This window comes from Pongo pygmaeus, chromosome 9, assembly GCF_028885625.2.
Source record: "Pongo pygmaeus isolate AG05252 chromosome 9, NHGRI_mPonPyg2-v2.0_pri, whole genome shotgun sequence".
Classification (NCBI taxonomy): Eukaryota; Metazoa; Chordata; class Mammalia; order Primates; family Hominidae; genus Pongo; species Pongo pygmaeus.
The window spans coordinates 9,734,649-9,757,033 of NC_072382.2; the positions used below are offsets into that span (position 1 = coordinate 9,734,649).

The 22,385-nt window shown below is 45.5% G+C and overlaps 1 protein-coding gene across 6 annotated transcripts in view; it reads left to right on the top strand.

Moving 5' to 3' along the window:
- Positions 1 to 366: 366 nt before the first annotated feature.
- The window catches only part of MAJIN (membrane anchored junction protein), a 34,045-nt gene continuing 12,026 nt past the window's right edge, over positions 367 to 22,385 (top strand). Inside the window, exons 1-5 of one of the 6 annotated variants that reach the window (XM_054437546.2) lie at positions 367 to 508; positions 12,307 to 12,353; positions 13,021 to 13,138; positions 17,645 to 17,690; positions 22,011 to 22,086. In XM_054437546.2, the coding sequence (XP_054293521.1) occupies positions 13,038 to 13,138; positions 17,645 to 17,690; positions 22,011 to 22,086 (223 nt within the window). In that variant the 5' untranslated portion in view covers positions 367 to 508; positions 12,307 to 12,353; positions 13,021 to 13,037. Of the gene's footprint in view, positions 642 to 12,306; positions 12,354 to 13,020; positions 13,139 to 17,644; positions 17,691 to 22,010; positions 22,087 to 22,385 lie in introns of all 6 variants that reach the window. The other 5 variants (XM_054437547.2, XM_063671735.1, XM_063671734.1 and 2 more) reach the window with 5 other exon arrangements.

A 22,385-nucleotide genomic window follows, 5' to 3' on the forward strand; every position in this document is an offset into this window, starting at 1 on the left:
AAAAGTGGGAGTGCGTGTGTGTGTGTGTGTGTAACAGGTGTCGCTTGGTCGCCCAGGCTGGAGTGCAGTGGCGCGATCTCGGCTCACTGCAGCCTCGGCCTCCTGAGCTCAAGCGATCCTAAGTTTGGGACATTAATGTCTGCTGCAGAGCATGTCGCCGAGGAATAAAGGAAGGTACCCTGCATAACGCCTAGCACACAGTAAGGACTCTGCAGTCGCTAGTTCCCGACGACACCACGCGAAAGCAGGCGTGAAATAAACAAAGGGCTGGGAAATCCAGGAGGGACCTGAAGGCGCCAAGGCGTCCGGTGGGTGGGGCCGCGCGCGTCCTCGTAGCGTAGATAATGAAATGCGCACGCGCAGACCGCTGCCAGGCCTTGGAGCTGCGCCCGAAGGGGCGGTGGGAAGCGCACTTGCGCGTGCGCAGAAGGCCTGGCGGGTGCGCGGCACGAGCCCCGAAGTCGCTGAGGAGCTGGCAAGCCAGTCCCTCGAAACGATTTCGTTCGAGGTTAGCGCCCGCCCTTTTCAGAGAGCACTTCTTAGTGGGTATTCCATCCAGGGCCACTTTTCAGAGGCCGAAGGACCTCTAGTCAGTGTGTGAGACATAGCCTGGCCGAGCCTGGGAACCACCTGGGGCTGAGGTAACGGCACACGACGGCCCGGGGCCCTCGGGAAGTTGTCTTTGCGTTTCTATTTATTTCTGAGGGAAGTTTCCGGGCCGGGCCCCACCCTCCGCCGCCGAAGTGCAGTCCCCCCTGCCCCCTGAGGTCCCTTTCTCAGCGCCGGGACACCCAGCAAGCTCGCCCAGGGTGCAGGCCGTGCCACTGCAGGGCTCCCACGGGGAGGCCGTGGGACTGGAGCGCGGGTCGCAGGCCGGGAGCGTGCGAGGGAGACCGGGGGGCGCCAGGCCTGTGTCCCCTCCCTCGGGCGAGTGACCGGCACAGAGTACGGGATCACTGCTGTCGTCCGCCGACTCCAGAGACTGCCCTTTCCCCACTTCACACCCAGCGCCTCTCCCTTCTCCTCCTTCCCCGCCCCCCCGCAACTCCCTCCCTCCTTTTTTTTTTTGAGACGGAGTCTCGCTCTGTCGCCCTGGCTGGAGTACATCGATATTGACTCACTGCAACCTCCGCCTCCTGGGTTCAAGCGATTGTCCTGCCTCAGCCTGCTGAGTAGCTGGGATTACAGGCATGCGCCGCCACGCCTGGCTAATACTTCTATTTTTGGTAGAGATGGGGTTTCACCATGTTGGCCAGGCTGGTATTGAACTCCTGACCTCAAGTGATCCACCCGCCTATGCCTCCCAAAGTGCTGGGATTACACGTGCCCGCCACCACACCCGGCTAATTTTGGTGTTTTTAGTAGAGACGGTTTCACCATGTTGGCCAGACTGGTCTCGAACTCCTGACCTCAGGTGATCCACCTGCCTCGGCATCCCAAAGTGCTGGGATTACAGGCGTGAGCCACTTTGCCCGGCCACACCCCACGTTACCACAGACTTTCCCCAGGAACTAAAGTGCTCCTCTGGTCTATACCCACCCTCCAACCCCGGCCTAGCAGTTGCCATGAAAACAAGATTTTTTTCCATTGAAACATTTCCTGTCACATCATGTCTTGATTTGAATGAGTTTCTGGCTTTCAAATGCCTGATTGCACCTTGCAAGTAAATATGAGTCATGGCACTGAGATCTTTGTGCCGCTCCCCAGAGCCTTGATTGAATCTTGGCATTTGGGCAAGTGGGCAAAAAGATGCCAGCAGGTATACTTTGCCGAACATCCTTTTCTTTTTCTTCTTTTTTTTTTTTTTTTTTTTTTTGAGACAGTGTCAGCTGGGCATGGTGGCTCATGCCTGTAATCCCAGCACTTTGGGAGGCTGAGGCAGGTGGATCACGAGGTCAGGAGATGGAGATTATCCTGGCCAACATGGTGAAACCTCGTCTCTACTAAAATACAAAGATCAGCCAGGTGTGGTGGCGGGCCCCTGTAGTCCCAGCTACTCAGGAGGCTGAGGCAGGAGAATCGCTTGAACCCAGGAGGTGGAGGTTGCAGTGAGCCAAGATTGCACCATTGCACTCCAGCTTGGGCAACAGAACAAGACTCCGTCTCAAAAAAACAAACAAAAAGACCGAGTCTTGCTCTTGTCGCCCAGGCTGGAATGCAATGGTGAGATTTGGGCTCACTGCAACCTCTGCCTCCTGGGTTCAAGCGATTCTCCTGCCTCAGCCTCTCAAGTAGCTGGGATTACAGGTGTCTGCCACCACACCCGGCTGATTTTTGTATTTTTAGTAGGGATGGGGTTTCACCATGTTGGCCAAGCTGGTCTCGAACTCCTGACCTCAGGCGATCCACCCACTTTGGCCTCCCAAAGTGCTGAGATTATAGGCGAGAGTCACTGTGCCTGGCCCATCCTTTACTTTTTTGAACTCTAGTTCCTTCATGTATGCATCTGCAGGTAGGAAGCCAGTTTCCAGCAGTCTTATCTAGAATCTCTCTTTGGCTGTCTCATTGGCATCTCAAACTTGAGCATCTCCAGATACAGACTCAACATCTTGCCCTCAAAAATTTACTTTCCAAGGCTCCTGTTTTCAGAAAATGGTGCTTTTACCTCTTCAGTTAGTTGCTCAAGCAACCAGAAGTCATCGCTCTCCCTCACCTTATCAAGTCACCAAGTCATTACTGAGGCAAGAGAATCTCTCGAACCCGGGAGGCGGAGGTTACAGTGATCCAAGATCGCACCGCTGCACTCCAGCCTGGACAACAGAGCAAGATTCCGTCTCAGAAAAAAAAAGATTGAGTCTTGCCTGCCTCAGCTCTCTGAGTAGCATCTTCCAAATCAGTCCACCTTTCCTCATCTTCACTTTTATCACTGTAGACCAGGCTACTATCAGCTTCTGCCTTGAGCCATAGGAGGCTCCTAGCTGGTCTCCTTTCATCTGTTCTTGTTCCAGGTTGTTTCCCACATTGCAGCCAGGAGGGATTTTTTTTTTTTTTAAGTCACAGCCATCTGGTCATGTCGTTTTTTTTATTATACCCTTCAGTGCCTTCTGATTGCTCTGACAATAGATTCCACAATCCGTAACCTGGCTTATAAGGAAGGCCCTCATCCCTTCTCTATAATTTCTCCCTGGATGATCTCATCATCTATTCCAGTAGTTTCACATACCATCTAAACACTGGTGACTCAAATGTATATTTCCGTCCTGATTTCTGTCCCTTACACACTAGGAGACTGCCTTCTCGGTATATCCACTTGGATGTCTCATAGGCCTCTTAGACTTAAAACACAACTACTAATTTTCCCTGCTCCCTCCCACCCCAAATCTCTTTCCCTAGAATTATTCCCCATCTCAGTAGAGTATGTACCATTGTCTACCTAATTGCAAAGACAAAAAATCTGAGAGCCATCCTTGATTCCCACATCTATTCCATTAGTCTAAAGTATATCTCAAATCTAACTATTTATTAATTTCTAAAATCCCAAGTCCAAATCAGCAGCATCTTTCTCCTGGACAACTACAGAAGCTTCTTAACTGGTCTCCCTTCTCCTCCTGTCCCCTTACAGTTCATCTTCCTTTCAGTCACCAGATATTTAGATATTTTGACCAAGCTTGGTGGCTCATGCTTGTTTTTTTTTTTTTTTGAGACAGAGTCTCTCGCTCTGTGGCCCAGGCTGGAGTGTAGCGGTGCAATCTTGGCTCACTGCGAGCTCCGCCTCCTGGGTTCGTGCCATTCTCCCACCTCAGCCTCCTGAGTAGCTGGGACTACAGGCGCCCGCCACCATGCCCAGCTAATTTTTTGTATTTTTAGTAGAGATGGGGTTTCACCATTCACAGGATGGTCTCGATCTCCTGACCTCTTGATCCGCCCGCCTCGGCCTCCCAAAGTGCTGGGATTACAGGCATGAGCCACCACGCCCGGCCTGGTGGCTCATGCCTATAATCCCAGCATTTAGGGAAGCCAAGGTGGGCAGATCACTTGAGCTCAGGAGTTCGAGACCAGCATGGGCAACATAGTGAAACCCCATCTCTTCAAAAATTAGCTGGGTATAGTGGTGGGCACCTGTAGTTCCAGCTACTTGGGAGGCTGAGGTGGGAGGATTGCTTGAGCCTGGGAGGTTGAGGCTGCACTGAGCTGTGACTGTGTCGCTGTACTCCAGCCTGGGCGCCAGAGAGAAATCCTGTCTCTGAAATAAAATTAAAATAGATATTTAGATATTTTTAAAGCATATATCAAATCATTTATCCCCCCTTTATAAAATCCTTAGCATAAAATCTGGACTTTTTACAGTGGCCTACAAGCCTTACACGATCTGGTCCCTGCCTAACACTCCATCTTCATCTCCCTCCTCTCTGTCTTCATTTTCAATGTTCTAGCCACACTGACCTTTCTGTCCATTAAACTCATCACAGACATCTGCACTTGCTGATTTTTCTGCTTGGAATGCTTTTCCCCACGATCGTTGCTCCTTTCCATGAAGGCCTCAAGTCAGTTGTGATTTATTCTGAAAGGCCATCACTGGCCATACTAGCTAAAGCAGCCTTCTAGTCATCCTAAATAAAACCACATATTATTTTCTTGATGCTGTTTAGAGTACCTCAATTTATATTTGTTTATTTATTTATATGTTGAATGTTGCTCTCCACACCTCCTGAAATGTAAGCCCTTAAAGACAAGGGATCATGTCTCTCTTGTTACTTACCATATTAGTGCCCAGAACAGTGCCTGGTGCACTGTAGGGTCTCAGATATATGCTGACTGACTCACTTATCTGTATAGTCTCACCTTGTAGCATTGTCTTTCTTGCCTACTGCGTTCGGGTTACTGTACTTCTCTCTTTTGAAAGTGCCATGCTTTTTCTCAACTGAGTACTCTTGTACCTGCTATTTCCTCTACCCACCCCAGACCCGCCATCCACTCTCCATTTGTGCCTCACTAGCTCATATTCTTCCTTTAGAAATTAGTCACTTACTTAGAGTGGGCTTCCCTGACATGTTATGGGGAAACCAGCACTTAGTTTCTTTTTCTTTTTCTTTTTCTTTGTTCTTTTTCTTTTTTTTTTTTTTTTTTAAGACAAAGTTTCGCTCTTGTTGCCCAGGCTGGAGTGCAATGGTATGATCTCGGCTCATTGCACCCTCTGCCTCCTGAGTTCAAGTGATTCTCCTGCCTCAGCCTCCAGAGTAGCTGGGATTACAGGTGCCACCACCACGCCCGGTTAGGTTAATTTTTATATTCTAGTAGAGGCGGGCTTTCACCATGTTGGCCAGGTTCATCTCGAACTCCTGACCTCAAGTGATCTGCCCGACTCAGCCTCCCATAGTGCTGGGATTACAGGTATGAGCCACAGCACCTGGCCTTTTTCTTTTTTTTATATGATACAGATGAGGGCTCACTGTGTTGCCCGGGCTGGTCTCGAACTCCTGGGCTCAAGTAGTCCTGCCTCAGCCTCTGAAAGTGGGATTACAGGCATGAGCCACAACACCTGGCCAAGTATATCTTTCTATAAACCTAGCAAGTACATTTCTTTTTTCTTTCTTTTTTTTTTTTTTTTTGAGACAGTCATTCTGTCGCTCAGGCTGGAGTGCAATGGTGTGTTCTCAGCTCACTACAACCTCCATCTCCCGGGTTCAAGTGATTCTCCTGCCACAGCCCCCTGAGTAGCTGGGATTACAGGCACCTGCCACCATGCCCAGCTAGTTTTTATATTTTTAGCAGGGACTGGGTTTCACCATGTTGGTCAGGCTGGTCTCAAACTCCTGACCTCAAGTGATCTGCCTGCCTTGGCCTCCCAGAGTGCTGGGATTACAAGGTGTGAGCCACTGCACACCTGGCCATGAGTACAATTCTTATCTCCTTAATATCTCACCAGAATCGGATTAAGGTAGTCAAATTTGCCCTCTTTATATAAAAAGTCATTTTCTTTTTTCTTTTCTTTTCTGTTTTTGAGATGGAGTCTCACTCTGTGTCACCCAGGCCAGATTGCAGTGGCAGAATCTTGGCTCACTGCAACCTCCGCCTCCTGGGTTCAAGCAATTCTCCTACCTCAGCCTCCCGAGTAGCTGGGACTACAGGCTTCCACCACAATGCCTGGCTAATTTTTGTATTTTTAGTAGAGACAGGGTTTCACCATGTTGGCCAGGCTGGTCTTGAACTCCTGATCTCAGGTGATCCTCCTGCCTTGGCCTCCCAGAGTGCTAAGATTACAGGGGTGAGCCACTGCACCTGGCTGTATCAATTGTTAAAGTTGCTTTCTTTCTTTCCAGCTAAGGATGTTCTCTCCATCATTTGCCCTTCCGAAACTACTGCTGCTGCTGCTTTTTTTTTTTTTTTTTTTTTTTTCATTTTTAATCTTCTTCCTTACACGTACTGCTTCTGGGCAGCTCACCCAATGGTGTAACCAAAAAAATAAAATGTCCTTCCTTGCTTGCAGTTTTACATCCAAGTGCTTTTTGGGTTCCTGGGATTGGTAGGCTATTTAGAGTGCTGCAGTGAGTTCAGCATGATGTGAATTCTTTTTTTTTTTTGAGACCGAATCTCGCTCTGTTGCCCAGTCTGGAGTACAGTGGCGTAGTCTCGGCTCACTGCAAGCTCTGCCTCCCGGGTTCACGCCATTGTCCTGCCTCAGCCTCCTGAGTAGCTGGGACTACAGGCGCCTGCCACCACGCCTGGCTAATTTTTTGTATTTTTAGTAGAGATGGGGTTTCACCATGTTAGCCAGGATAGTCTCTATCTCCTGACCTCTTGGTCTGCCGGCCTCGGCCTCCCAAAGTGTGGGGTTACAGGCGTGAGCCACTGTGCCTGGCCGCATGATGTGAATTCTAATGGACAGGTTAATCTTCATGTAACAAGCCACAACTACTGGACAGGGTGGTGAGGTGAGACACTATTACATTTCCAGAATAAGGAGCACATCCTGGACCTATTGGCCAAAGGTAATTTTGCATTAGCTCTTAGGATGGTTAAAGTGAAAGGGGAAGATGCATTTTTGTGCAAAGAGTAACTTAAGTGCAAAGAGTAACAAAGAGAAACTAAGTTAACTTAAGAGGTTAATTTAGACTCCTTTCTGGTTTATTGAGTTACCCACTGAGGCCTTTTGATTTCACTTCAGAACAGCTTCCTAATTCTCCCTTAGGTATAGTTATCCCCCCTACCCCCAAACAAGGTTTAGTTATTCCTCCTACTCCCACCAAACGAAACAAAATTAAGTCTGACACAGTTCTAAGGGCAAATCCATTCCTCCACAAATGGCATTTTAAAGGTTGTGTCTTACCAGAAAGGGCAGGAAGAAACCTATGAGAAAACAGAATGATGTCAATAAACATGGAAGTATTCTGGGTAGTCTTATGTCATTAGTCTCTTCCTGTTCCATGTTTTAACACTTATAAAAAAGACTTTATCCAGTAATCTGTGTACTAAGTACTAGAAAAAACAATTATACATGCATTATTTCACTAATCATCCTAATCACCATGCAAGGTGAGAAAACTGAGAATAGATAATAGAGCTTTATGACAAACAAATGTGGATGTAACCCTTTATGTCCAAAATTATAATTCTAAGAACCTTTAATCAAAAAGCTTACATTAGGCCGGGTGCAGTGGCTCACACCTGTAATGCCAGCACTTTGGGAGGCCAAAGTGGGTGGATCTCTTGAGCTCAGGAGTTTGAGACCAGCCTGGCAACATAGCAAAACCCCATATCTACAGAAAATACAAAAATTAGCCAGGTGTGGTGGTGGGCGCCTGTAGTACAAGCTACTCGAGACGCCGAGGCGTGAGAATTGCTTGAACCTTGGAGGCAGAGGTTACGGTGAGCCAACATCATACTGCAGCATGGGTGACACAGCGAGACTCTGTCTCAAAAAAAAAAAAAAAATTACATTTTGCTTTGATGTCTTTGTATCCAGAATGAATTGCCTTTGTCACGCAGAGTGGTGAGCGTGACCAGGGTTACAGTTTGGTAAAATGACTGACCGAGTGGTACGTTGTAATGAAAAACGTGTGTGCCAAAGAAGTCAACAATCTTGAGGGGCTAATCCTGGATTATGTAACTTTGTGGAAGTCATTTCCTTCTTTGGAGAAGTCACTTCCCTGTCATCCCCCGCCAAAATGGAAGGCATTTCCAGCTATAGGCGTTCATGAGTCTCTAGTTGGACATACAGGCTGAATCTATTTCAGCAAAGGTGGACAAACCTCTGAGACCAGTCAAGAACTTTTGAAAGTGGAAGCAGGCTGGGCGCGGTGGCTCACGCCTGGAATCCCAGCACTTTGGGAGGCTGAGGCAGGTAGATCACCTGAGGTCCGGAGTTCAAGACCAGGCTGGCCAGCATGGTGAAACCCTGTCTCTACTAAAAAAAAATACAAAACTTAGGTGTGGTGGCACATGCCTGTAATCCCAGCTATGTGGGAGGCTGAGACAGGAGAATCACTTGAACCCGGGAGGCAAAGGTTGCAGTGAGCTGAGATCATGCTACTGCACTCCAGCTTGGGCAACAGAGTGAGACTCCGTCTCAAAAAAAATGTGGAAAGAGCAGCTAGTCATCTGTCCTCAATCTCATTTCTAAAACACGGGTGTTGGATTCATAGCATCAGATTTTCATATTATATTTTGTTACCCACACTCATCAATGGTCTTGAGATGGGGTCTTGCTCTGTTGTCCAGGCTGGAGTGCAGTGGCGCAATCTTGGTTCATCGCAGCCTCCATCTCCCCGGGTTCAAGCGATTCTCTTGCCTCAGTCTCCCAAGTAGCTGGGATTACAGGTGCCCACCACCATGTCCGGCTAATTTTTGTATTTTTAGTAAAGATGGGGTTTTACCGTGTTGGCCAGCCTGGTCTCAAACTCCCGACCTCAGGTGATCCACCTGCTGCAGCCTCCCAAAGTGCCGAGATTACAGGTGTGAGCCACTGCGCCCAGCCCAGTCAATGTATTTTGAATAAGTGCTTATGGAAGCTCTTTTATTTCTCAACACTGTGAAAGACTTTATCAACTGTCACCAGACATATTTAGTAGCAGAGTGCTAAATCATAAGCTCCTTCTGCCTCAGTAGTCAATATTATTATCCTCATATAGCATTTGGCCCTGCTTCAGGTTCTATGCACTGACCAAGAAGTTTATGTGAAGCAAATTACCAAAACCTTGAAAAATAATTTTCCTTCAAACATCAGTCCCTATGTGTCATTTACATTTAATTCTTGGGTATTTTCAAGGAAAAGTTCTTGGTTGGAATTTGTCAGATTTTGCATTGAGATTAAAGCTAATCAGTTTTGCACGTGTGTGCTCTCTGTTTCAAGAATTGATTTCCTGGAAAGTACTGCTCTCTTGAATTTGCTTTTTTGTTTGTTTGTTTTTTTGAGATGGAGTCTCACTCTGTCCTCCATGCTGGAGTGCAGTGGCACGATCTTGGCTCACTGCAATCTCCGCAACCTGGGTTCAAGCAATTTTCATGCTTTAGCCTCCTGAGTAGCTGGGATTGCAGGTGCCCCCCACCACGCCCGGCTAATTTTTGTATTTTTAGTAGAGGCGGGGTTTCGCCACATTGGCCAGACTGGTCTCAAACTCCTGACTTCGGGTGATCTGCCCACCTCGGGTGATCTGCCCACCTCGGCCTCCTAAAGTGCTGAGATTACAGGCGTGAGCTACCATGCCCGGCCTTGAATTTGCTTTTCTAGTGAAGCATTAGGGAGAAACTCTTCAAATCTATCATAAGGGCTAATGTTTATATAATACTCTGGAATTTACAAAGTAGCTACTTACAGCATTATCTCATTTAATCCCCACATTCCAGGGGTCGTTGGAATCCCCATTTGTAGACATAGAAACTAGGAAATGAAGAAGTTTGGTCCTCCAATTCCAAATCTTATGTCTTTTGCACCATCCCATACTGCCTGTAAGTTTTCTTCCTTTGTTTTGAAGCCATGATTTGTGGTCACCTAAAAATTCGTGGAGAGTCTGACCCTTCATATGCAAGATCTCATCAACTTAATAATAGTTACTGGGACATAATATCACCATGGCCACAGTACTCAATGTTGGAAAATAACCCTGTGAAATATTTGAACCATTACTCCTATGTGGTTGTTTGGGATACACTGTCTAATCTTTATTTTCAAATGAGGTAATTAGTGTATGGTGTTTGTTTCTGAATCGGGCAGCCAGCAATTAACAGGAACAGGCCCTAGCTAGAAGAGGGCTGTTTTTTCTTCTTTCAGACAGCCAGCTGTGGTGCAGCACATGAAATTTCCTCTTTGGACTGTCATTTCCAGCAAATGTCCTTCATTTCCTTTGCTCTGATGCCCCATCCCTCTGTTGGGGGTGGGGCAGGAGGCAAGTTACTGCATCCTAGTAGAATCCCCTGGCCAGATGGCAGTGGCTTATGCCTGTAATCCAGCACTTTGGGAGGCTGAGGCAGGAGGATCACTTGAGGCCAGGAGTTCAAGACCAGCCTGGGCAACATAGTGAGACCCTGTCTCCAAAAATTTTAAAAATTAGCTGGGCATGGTGGTATGCATCTGTAGTCCTAGCTACTCTGGAGGCTAAGGTGGGAGGATCCCTTAAGCCTAGGAGTTTGACGCTGCAGTGAGCTATGAGTATACCACTGTACTCCAGCCTGGATGGCAGAGCAAGACCCTGTCTCTTAAAAAAAAAAAAAAGAAAAGAAAAGGAAAAGAGCCAGGCGCAGTGGCTCACACCTGTAATCCCAGCATTTTGGGAGGCCGAGGCGGGCGGATCACGAGGCCAGGAGATCGAGACCGTCCTGGCTAACATGGTGAAACCCCGTCTCTACTAAAAATACAAAAAAATTAGCCGGGCGTGGTGGCGGGCGCCTGTAGTCCCAGCTACTCTGGAGGCTGAGGCAGGAGAATGATGTGAACCTGGGAGGCGGAGCTTGCAGTGAGCAGAGATCACGCCACTGCACTCCAGCCTGGGAGACAGAGCAAGACTCCGTCTCAAAAAAAAAAAAAAAAAAAAAAAAAAAAAAAAAAAATTGCCAGGCGCAGTGGCTCATGCCTGTAATCCCAGCACTTTGGGAGGCCGAAGCAGACAGATCACCTGAGGTCAGGACTTCAAGACCAGTCTGGCCAACATGGTGAAGCCCGTCTCTACTAAAAATACAAAAATTAGCTGGGCGTGGTGGCGTATGCCTGTAGTCCCTGCTACTCGGGAGGCTGAGGCGGGAGGATCACTTGAACCTGGGAGGCAGAAGTTGCAGTGAGCCGAGATCATGCCACTGCACTCCAGCCTGGGTGACAGAGTGAGACCCTGTCTCAAAAAAAACCCCCACAAAAACAAAAAAAGAATCATTGGAAGAATTAAGAGTTAAATTTCTGTGGCAGCAATGTAAGTCTCACCAGGTGGGCTCACCGCCTACTGAGAAGAGTCATCTGGCACTAAAACATCAAAACTAGCCTAGGTTCCTGCCATGCCTTTGGTATGGGGCATCAGTAAGTTTTTTCTCAGGATATGATCAGTATTTCCCCTCTGGGGACTTTGCAGTTGGCACAACTATTTCTTTTCATTTTTGACTGCAATTCTAGTCTAAATAGTCTCATGGGCTCTGGCTCCAATCTCATGTCATTCTAATCCCAGGCAGCCAAGATCAGACACTGGGGTATCTCTTTACTGGCAGCTCCAGACTTGAACTTTGGAAATTGTGGGAAATTCCATTCTTTGGGCACGTAGAACTTGTGACTCTACCGTAGAAGAGTTTCTACCATAGAAGATTTTTCCCTGCTGAGTAGAAATGGCATCAGAATAATATGGAGAAAAGCATAATGAAAATAGTCCTTTATGTGTATATGATATTTTACTGCTTAAAAAGTGATTTTATGTTTATTATCTTGTTTTTTCCTCCTTATAACCCCGGGAAGCAGACTGGCAGAGTGGTTAAGAATATCAATTCTGGATCTGTATTGCCTTAGTTTAAATTCAAATTCCAGCATTCATAGCTATGGGCAGTTAAATTCATTCCTCAGTGCCTCAGTTTCCTCACCTATCGAATTTAGACATAGGTTTGTTGTGAGGATTAAGTGAGATTAAACTTAGAATAGGGCATGGCAAAAGTTGTTATTGTGTAAGTAAGAAAACCAAGGCTCAGAGAAATTAGGGACATTGGACTGAGATTTAAACTCAGATTCTCCTTATTTTGGGCCTGTTCTGTCGACTCCATCTCAGCTGCCTCTGAAACCAATACCATGTATATTTTTATACTTGATCTGATGTATATAACTAGTTTTGATCCTTAGGAACTCTGGATCTCCTCTAATTATTTATTTTTATTTTTTCCATCTCTCCCCTTAACTCCCCACAGAGACGACCTTAAGTGGACAGAGATTCTAGAACAGGAGAAATAAAACAGTAAGTGCTAGGGGTATAGTAGGCACTCTTGGAACACAGGGAAGACTCACAAGTGGGGGAAAGGAAGAGTAATTGATAGATCTGGAAAATAAGCCATTCCTTGATGCCACTTAAAAACATTAGTGTACATCTTTATTTGCTACATTGGTTGTGGCAGGAAGTTGTAGTAATACCTTAATTTCATCTAAAATTGATAGCAAACGTCCTCCTAATTGGCTTGTAATTGGTGTATCCTTTGGATTGTGTCATTATTTAACTTGAGCCCTCTCTGTGTCCACTGAGATTCCAGTGAAAGTGGGGATGGGAGAGAAGAACAGATTCAAGAGATGCTTGGGAGAAACATTTAATTCTAACAAAGACTCTGAGTCATCAGGGCAGATACTAGTATCATTAGTCTTCTTGAAGAGAAATGATTTGCACAAGGTCATAAATGATCAAACTTGAATTCTGAGCTTTTGACTGCAGGTATAAAGATTATCCCAACACACTGTATTTTCCCCATGCAGGTAGGAGAATGCTCCAAGTGACGATCCTGGTAGCATAGGCAGTAGTGCTTAGTGTTGGACATTTTACTCATGAAGAGATGTTACAGATTGGGCAGGTTCCCTTTCCTGTAAATAAGGAACAATCGTTAGCTTTTTGGTAATTCTCTTTCTATTTTATTTAGGCTATCGTTTGGGGGCAATGAGTTTAAAACCCTTTACCTACCCGTTTCCAGAGACGAGGTTTCTTCATGCAGGACCCAGTGTGTATAAATTCAAAATCAGATATGGGAAGAGTATCAGGTAATTTCAAAGGTAGTAGGGTAGCCTATGCAAACACCAGTTAGTGCTAGTGCATTCCCACAGGTCACCTCTTCTTTACCTTCACCCAGTTCAGGAGACTGGTAAAGTAGCATCTTGCAGGACTGTCTTTCCCAGGAATTTTATATTCAGTATATATATTATTCATATGAGTTTCTAAATTAGGGACAACTTTTTTTTTTTTTTTGAAGAGAAGCAGATCTCGCTATGTTGTTCAGGCTAGTCTCAAACCCGTGGCCTCAAGCAATCCTCTCACCTCTGCCTCCCCAAGTGTTGGGATTATAGGTGTGAGGCACCACACCCAGCCTAGGACAACATATCTTTGAAGCAGTGTTTCTCAAAATTTTACATCTCAGGGCTGGGCATAGTGGCTCACACCTATAATCCCAGCACTTTGGGAGGCCAAGGTGGATGGATCACTTGAGGTCAGGAGTTCAAGACCAGCCTGGCCAACATGGTGAAACCCCGTCTCTACTAAAAATACAAAAATTAGCCAGGCATGGTGGTGGGAGGCTGAGGCAGGAGAATTGCTTGAACCTGGGAGATGGAGGTTGCAGTGAGCTGAGATTGTGCCACTGTACTCCAGCCTGGGCCACAGAGTGAGACACTGTCTCAAAAAATATATATATTTTTTCATCTCAACTCCCTTGCAATTTTTCTTTCTTTTTTTTTTTTTTTCTCCCAAGACAGGGTTTCACATGTAGTGGTGTGATCACTGCAGCCTTGACCTGCTGGGCTCAAGGGATCCTCCCACCTCAGCCTCCAGAGAAGCTAGGACTACAGGCATAGTGCCACCACACCAGGCTAATTTTAAAATTATTTTTCTGTAGAAATGAAGTCTCACTATGTTCCTCAGGCTGGTCTCAAACTCCTGGGCCCAAGGGAACCTCCCTTTTTAGCTTTCCAAAGTGTTGGAATTCCAGGCATGAGCCACCTGCACCCAACTTGAACTCTTTAAAATTATTAAGGACCCCAAAGAGCTTTTGATTAATCTGTCAATATTTGTCATAAAAATTAAAGCAAAAATTTGGCCAGGCACAGCGGCTCACGCCTGTAATCCCAGCACTTTGGGAGGCCGAGGTAGGGGCGGGGTGAATCACGAGGTCAGGAGTTCGAGACCAGCCTGGCCAACATGGTGAAACCCCGTCTCTACTAAAAATACAAAAAAATAGCTGAGCATAGTGGCAGGCGCCTGTGATCCCCAGCTAACCAGGAGGCTGAGGCAGGAAAATTGCTTGAACTCAGGAGACGGCGGTTGCAGTGAGCCGGGATGGTCCCACTGCACTCCAGCCCAAGCAACAGTGTGAAACTCTGTCTTAAAACAAAAAAAAAATTACAGCAAAAATTTAAAAGTGTGTTTATTAATTTAAGAATAATATATGCAACAAATACAGTATTATTAAAGTTATATTTAGTGAGCCAGGCAAGATGGCTCACGCCTGTAATCCCAGCTATTCAGGAGGCTGAGGCAGGAGAATCGCTTGAACCCGGGAGGCGGAGGTTGCAGTGAGCCGAAATCTTGCCACTGCACTGCATTTGATCAAACCCAGAACCTCACCTTTTCATGATAAAAACAATTAAAAAAAAAAAAACAGCGGGGTACAGTGGCTCACATCTGTAATACCAGCACTTTGGGAGGCCGAGTCAGGCAGACCACCTGAAGTCTGGAGTTCAAGAGCAGCCTGGTCAACATGGTGAAACCCCGTCTCTACTAAAAATACAAAAATTAGCTGAGCATGGTGGTGCACACTTGTAGCCCCAGCTACTCGGGAGACTGAGACAGGAGAATCAGTTCAACCTGGGAGGCAGAGGCTGCAGTGAGCAGATCGCCCCGCTGCACTCCAGCCTGTGCAACAGAGTGAGACTGTCTCAAAAAAACAAAACAAAACAATAAACTAGAAATAGAAGGGAACTTTTGGCTAGGTGCAGTGGCTCACTCTTGTAATCCCAGCACTTTGGGAGGCTCAAGTGGGAGGATTGCTCGAGCATAGGAGTTTGAGATCAGCCTGGGCAACAAAGTGAGACCCCATCTCTACAAAAAATAAATTAGCTGGCCATGGTGGTTTGCACCTGTGATCCCAGCTGCTTGGAAGGCTAAGGCAGGAGGAATCGGTTGGCCCAGGGAGTTGAGGCTGCAGCTAGCCATGATTGCACCACTGCACTCCAGCCTGGGGAACAGAGTGAGACCTTGTCTCAACTTCAAAAAGAGAGAAAAAAAAATCAGGCCAGGTGCGGTGGCTCACGCCTGTAATCCCAGCACTTTGGGAGGCCAAGGCAGGCGGATCATCTGAGGTCAGGAGTTTGAGACCAGTCTGGCCAACATGGTGAAACCCCATCTCTACTAAAAATACAAAAATTAGCGAGGTGTGGTGGCGGGTGCATGTAATCCCAGCTACTTGGGAGGCTGAGGCAGGAGAATCGCTTGAACCCAGGAGGTGGAGGTTGCAGTGAGCTGAGATCGCGCTATTGCACTCCAGCCTGGGCAACAATAGCGAAACAACATCTCAAAAAAAAAAAAAAAACAGCTTATATGTATTTGTAGTTTGGAAAGGTAGGACTATATTAGTAGCCCTCTCAGATCATTGTGGATATTCTTTGACCCTACAACAAAACTGGACAAATCGTAGTTTGGGTTTTTTTTTTTTTTTTTAATGGTAGTTATTTTTAAGATTAGTTGCAATGTGGAATCTGAAATTATGTCATGAACTTTTTGAACTCTGTTACATTAAAATCCACTGGTCTTTGTTGTTCTTTGAATGAATGTTTGACCTAGGATGATTTTTGTTTTTGTTTTGTTTTGGGACCGCGTTTCACTCTTGTCACCCAGGCTGGAGTGCAATGGTGCGATTTTGGCTCACTGCAACCTCCACCTCCTGGGTTCAAGTGATTCTCCTACCGCAACCTCCCAAGTAGCTGGAATTACAGGCACCTGCCACCACGCCCAGCTAATTTTTTGTATTTTTATTTATTTTTATTTATTTATTTTTTTGAGATGGAGTTTCACTCTTGTTGCCCAGGCTGGAGTGCAATGGCGCAATCTCAGCTCACCAAAACCTCTGCCTCCTCGTTCAAGCAATTCTCCTGGCTCAGCCTCCCAAGTAGCTAGGATTACAGGCATGCACCACCATGCCTGGCTAATTTTTTATTTTTAGTAGAAATGGGGTTTCTCCATGTTGATCAGACTGGTTTCAAACTCCTGACCTCAGGTGATCCACCCGCCTCAGCCTCCCAAAGTGCTGGGATTACAGGCATAAGCCACCGCACTGGGCCTTTTTTTTATTTTTAGTAGAGACAGGGTTTTACCACGTTGGCCAGGCTGGTCTCGAACTCCTGACCTCAGGTGATCCACCTGCCTTGGCCTCCCAAAGCACTGGGATTAACAGGCGTGAGCCACTGTGCCCAGCCTGACCTAGGATGATTTTGTAACATGATGTGTTTCATTGGTCGTTTGGAATATTGTGTTTGGTTCACTGAATTATGCACATCCTCCAAATATTGATACATTTCATTATACAATATCGAAAAATATTTGTTAATATCACCACAATCTTAAAAGTGTTGACGTATTTGGAAACTGTCAAACTCAAAATGGTGGACGGAAATTTTCCAAAATTTAAATTTTCACTTGAAAGCCCAAAATTTATTGTTGACAACAAGTATTGTCAGTTCTTTTCCTTGAGTTGACATGCCTATTTTATTCATTTTTAAGAAAGTGTCTGTCAAACTTCCAAGTATGAATAACAACCATAGTTTGTCTGTTAGCTGATCATTCAAGTAAAATATTCCATGAAGAAAAGCAGACAGTTCAGTTTGCAGCTTAAACAGTCACACAAGTGAGTTTCCCTAAAATAACTATCATATTTTGGTATGCAGCAGAAGCGCTTTATGCATACTTCGTGTTTTATCACATAACATTTAAAGAGACATGTAGTTAAAGATTGAGATTTTATAAAATGATTGCTTTTTTTTTCTGCTTCCTCAAGGATAGTCAGTGAAACTGGATTTTTTTTTTCCTATGCAGCAGTAAAGATTTCTTTGACTGATAGCACAGCCTAGTGCAACTGGCTAGATATGTGCTAAGGCACTGGCAATTTTGCCCACCATTGCTTTTGCAATCATGGTTACAAATATTAACACAGTGAGAAAGGTAAATAATACCTTAGTATTATTATGAAAATAGTTTTACCCTTGAAGACCCATTGAAAGGGTCCCCAAAGCACACTTAAAGTACAACTGTTCTAACCAATGATTAACTTTCACAGTGGAAATTTCAGGTCTTGGCAGGTTGAGAAGTCATTTTATACCAATGTTCAGACCACGCCACCTAGGTGATCACTTCTTCCCCATGAGCACTGGGTCAGCATACACAGTTTTACTTACGTTATGTTTCTTTAGTTCAGTGGAAGTGTTATTTTTGCCCTAGTAGAGTCTACTCTCTCCAGAGCTTTCCTTCATGTCTTACTTGTCTCTTGTCTGTTTACCTTCTAGAGGAGAAGAGATAGAAAATGAGGAAGTCATCACCCAGGAGCTGGAGGTAGGGAAAGAAGCATACGAGTTCTGGAAAAGTTACTCTTTAAGCATCCACATTCAGGTTTTAATTATTTCCTACAAACTGAGTCACAACCTCCACTTGATAACTTGGCTTCCTCCTGCTACATCTCCTTTGCGAAGGAACTTTATGTTTTTCCATGGGAATTTTAAGCCTGTATTCTTTCTCAGTTTTCCTAGTTGAAGTGTCAGCACCTTTGAGGCTGAGAGCTTTTTGTTTTCACCAGAGTTTCCATCCTTGGGCAGCTCTCTTTTGTTGCAGCTGGCGTAGAGAAAGATTCCGGAGGACTGCCTCCTTCCAGGGTTCTGGGAAACCTCACCATCCCAACCACTGCCTGGTACTTGACGTTCAGGAAACTCGACTGTAAATACACAGACAAGGCTGCTGTGTCTTCATTTTAATTGGAAACATTTGCAATTGCCTTATTCCGACTTCATTTTCATTCCTTTCTACCCAGTTCCTCTAGCTTTAGGTTTTCCTACAGAAGAAGACTGAGCAGGTATCAACTTTACAAATTGGTGGAAGCAATGGACAAGGAGTTAGAGTTCTGGGGGTTGGCCCTGGATTCCAGTCCTGGCGTAGCCACCACTTAGCTGTGTGACCGTTGGCAAATCATATATCAACTTGGATCTTAATTGCCTCATTTGGAAAACGAGAGGTCTAAACTAGCTTTTCCTCTTCTGACTTCACAGTTCAGTGATTTATGACTATTGTGATTTCTTAAGACATATGCCTCCACATTTCAAAGCAATTAAATACACTTAAACACAAAACTCTGTGAAACCAAAACTGAGTAATACCCTTAAGAAGGTACCTCTTTGGCAAAGTGTTAAAAGATGCATTAGGATCTTGCAGGACCCTCAAGGATATCATTATGAATAAGTTATTTTAACATAGGACCAAGAAAATGTTCTACCTGTTGTTTTTTTTTTGAGACAGAGTTTCGCTCTGTCACCAGGCTGGAGTGCAGTGGCACGATTTTGGCTCACTGCAACCTCCATCTCCCGGGTTCCAGTGATTCTCCTGCCTCAGCCTCCCAAGTAGCTGGGACTACCAGTGTGCACCACCACGCCCAGCTAATTTTTGTATTTTTAGTAGAGAAAGGGTTTCATCATGTTGGCCAGGATGGTCTCGATCTCTTGACCTCGTGATCCACCAGCCTCGGCCTCCCAAAGTGTTGGGATTACAGGTGTGAGCCACTGCGCCCGGCCGTTCTACCTATTTAATTATGAGCAGAGCAGGCTTTATTTCACTTTGCTTCAGTTAACCTGAGCAGTGAAAAGCCCATGGAAGCATAACAGAGAGGAGGGAACACAGACTTTAGAGCCAGTCAAACCTGGATTTGAAGTCTCCATACTAGGATAGTGTCTAGCTTCTAATTATAATAACTAATATTTATTGAGTAATTACTATGGGAAGTGTTCTGCCATTCACAGTTTGACTTTGGGCAAAGTACCTACCCTCTCTGAGTCTGTTTCCTTACCTGTCAAATGAGGTTAATAAAGAAGGCCTGTTTCAAGACTGAGGATTAGAAATAGATGTCTGCAATGCCTGCCACACAGTAGCTCAATAATTAGTAGCTCGAGAGTATTTACATTCAACATATGTCATATTTCCAAGGTGCATTTGATATGCATATGCATCTTTCTCTTATGCTCACTAGTTTGGGGTCAGATGTTATCATTCTCTTTTCTTCATTTAGAAAACACTTACTGAGGCTGGGTGCTGTGGCTCACACCTTTAATCCCAGCACTTTGGGAGGCCGAGGCAGGTGGATCACCTGAGGTCAGGAGTTTAAGACCAGACTGGCGAACATGGCGAAACCCCGTCTCTACTAAAAATACAAAAATTAGCTGGGTGTGGTGGCACGTACCTGTAGTCCAAGCTACTCAGGAGGCTGAGGCAGAAGTGCTTGAACCTGGGAGGCGGAGGTTGCGGTGAGCTGAGATCGCACCACTGCACTCCAGCCTGGGCAACAGAGTGAGACTCCATCTCAAAAAAAAAAAAGAAAACATTTACTGAGAAGCAGGCTAGCCTAGGGGTTAAGACTAGGAGCTCTGGAACCCCGCTGCCTTGGTTCAGATCTTTGCCCTGCTATTTCTAGTTAGGTAACCTAGACTATATTTTTTCACCTCTCTTTGTCTGTTTCCCCATCTGTAAAATGGGAATAACAGAATTGCCTATCTCACAGGGTTTTTGTGAGAGTTAAATTAATTAATATGTATAAAAACACAGCCGGGCTCGGTGGCTCACGCCTGTAATCCCAGCATTTTGGGAGGTCAAGGCGGGCAGATCACCTGAGGTCAGGAGTTCGTGACCAGCCTGGCCAACATAGTGAAACCCCATCTCTACCAAAAATACAAAAGTTAGCCAGGTGTGGTGGCAGGCACCTGTAATCCCAGTTACTTGGGAGGCTGAGGCAGGAGAATTGCTTGAACCTGGGAGGCAGAGGTTGCAGTGAGCAGAGACCAAGCCATTGCACTCCAGACTCCAGACTGGGCAAGAAGAACAAAACTTCATCTCAAAAAAAAAAAAAAAAAAAAAAAAGGCCAGGCGTGGTCGCTAATGCCTGTAATACTAGCACTTTGGGAGGCCAAGGTGGGCGGATTGCCTGAGCTCAGGGATTTGAGACCAGCCTGGGCAACATGGCAAAACCCCATCTGTACTAAAAATACAAAAAATTAGCTGGGCATGGTGGTGCATGCCTATAATCCTAGCTACTTGGGAGGTTGAGGCACAGCACTGCTTGAACCCGGGAGGTGGAGGTTGCAGTGAGCCAAGATTGTGCCACTGCACTCCAACCTGGGTGACACAACGAGATTCTGTCTCAAAAAAACAAAAAACAGTAACACTTCCCATAGTAATTACTCAATAAATATTAGCCAGTATAATTATAAGCTAGACACTGTGCTACTATGGAGAATACAAAGATAAACAAGACACAATTTCTTTTTTTTTTTTTTTTGAGACAAGGTTTCGCTCTGTCACCTAGGCTACAGGGCAGTGACGCAATCATAGCTCACTGCAGCCTTGACCTCCCAGGTTCAGGTGACCCTCCCACCTCAGCCTCCCAAGTAGCTGGGACTACTGGCGTGTGCCACCACACCCAACTCATTTTTGTATTTTTTGTAGAGATGGAGTATTGCCATGTTGCCCAGGCCAGTCTTGAACTCCTGGGCTCAAGCAATCCATCTGCCTTGGCCTCGCAGAGTGCTGGGATGACAGGCATGAGCCACTGCGCTGGCCACAGTTTCTATCTTCTTTGAACACAAACATGAGAACACTGAAGCTTAGGGTGAAATGACAAGGCTGGGACTGAAATTGAGACTTTTTCCCCATAGAAATTTAGTAGTCTTTATGATGCCAAATTAATTAGTATAGACAAATAAGCATATAGCTTAATTAGGGACTAATCGATTAAAATTTAAAGTGAGTGAAAAAAAGATTTGACTTAAACAAAAGCAAAATACTATATATCAGTTAATACCAGTATTATTCATTCATTCAATGTACATTTAGTGAGGACTTGTTATGCATTATTCATGATGGTAGACACCATAGAAGGGATACTAAGATAAATCAGGTGTATATTCTACTTCAATAGATCTACCAGTAAGGAATATAAAACATTTGTGTATGGAATGTAGTAAAGACTCCAGGCTAACTACTGTGAAGTTTGATACTAACAGTTAATTATAACTTGGTAAATCAGGGAAAGATTTCTGGAAGAGATGGCTTTTGAACTATGCCTGAAAGGATAGGTCGGCTTTGGACAAGTGCTGATGGGTTCTGGAAAGGGCATTTCAGGAAGAGAAATTCCCTTTCTATGCAAAAGCATAGAAATGGAGAAGCGGACTGGGTGCAGTGGCTCATGCCTGTAATCCCAGCACTTTGGGAGACCGAGGAGGGCAGAGCACTTGAGCCCAGTAGTTCAAGACCATCCTGGGCAACATGGTGAAACCACATCTCTACAAAAAATTAAAAAATTAGATGGGTGTGGTGGTGCACGCCTGTAGTCCCAGTTACTGGGGAGGCTGAGGTGGGAAGATCACTTGAGCCCAGGAGGCAGAGATTACAGTGAGCAGAGATCATGCAACTGTACTTCAGCCTGGGCCACAAAGCAAGACTCTCTCAAAAAAAAGAAAGAAAGAAAGAAAAAGAAATGGAGAATCAGAACACGTGTTAAAGGAATAGCAAATAGTTCAGTTTTGATAGTGTATAGGGTATGTGAGTAGCAGTGACAAATATAAACAAAGATTGGCTGAGACTCAACAGTGTTAAAGTCATTTCAAATATGTTTTTCAGGATTCTGTCCGCGTGGTCTTGGGAAACTTGGACAATCTTCAGCCCTTTGCTACAGAACACTTCATTGTATTTCCCTGTATCCTTTTTTTTTTTTTTGAGATGGAGTCTTGCTCTGTCGCCCAGGCTGGAGTGCAATGGCGTGATCTTGGCTCGTTGCAACCTCAGCCTCCCAGGTTCAAGCGATTCTCTTGCCTCAGCCTCTCGAGTAGCTGGGATTACAGGCACATGCCACCACGCCTGGCTAATTTTGGTATTTTTAGTAGAGGCGCTATTTCACCACGTTGGCCAGGCTGGTCTTGAACTCCTGACCTCAGGTGATCCACCCGCCTCGGCCTCCCAAAGTGCTGGGATTACAGCCATGAGCCACCACGCCCA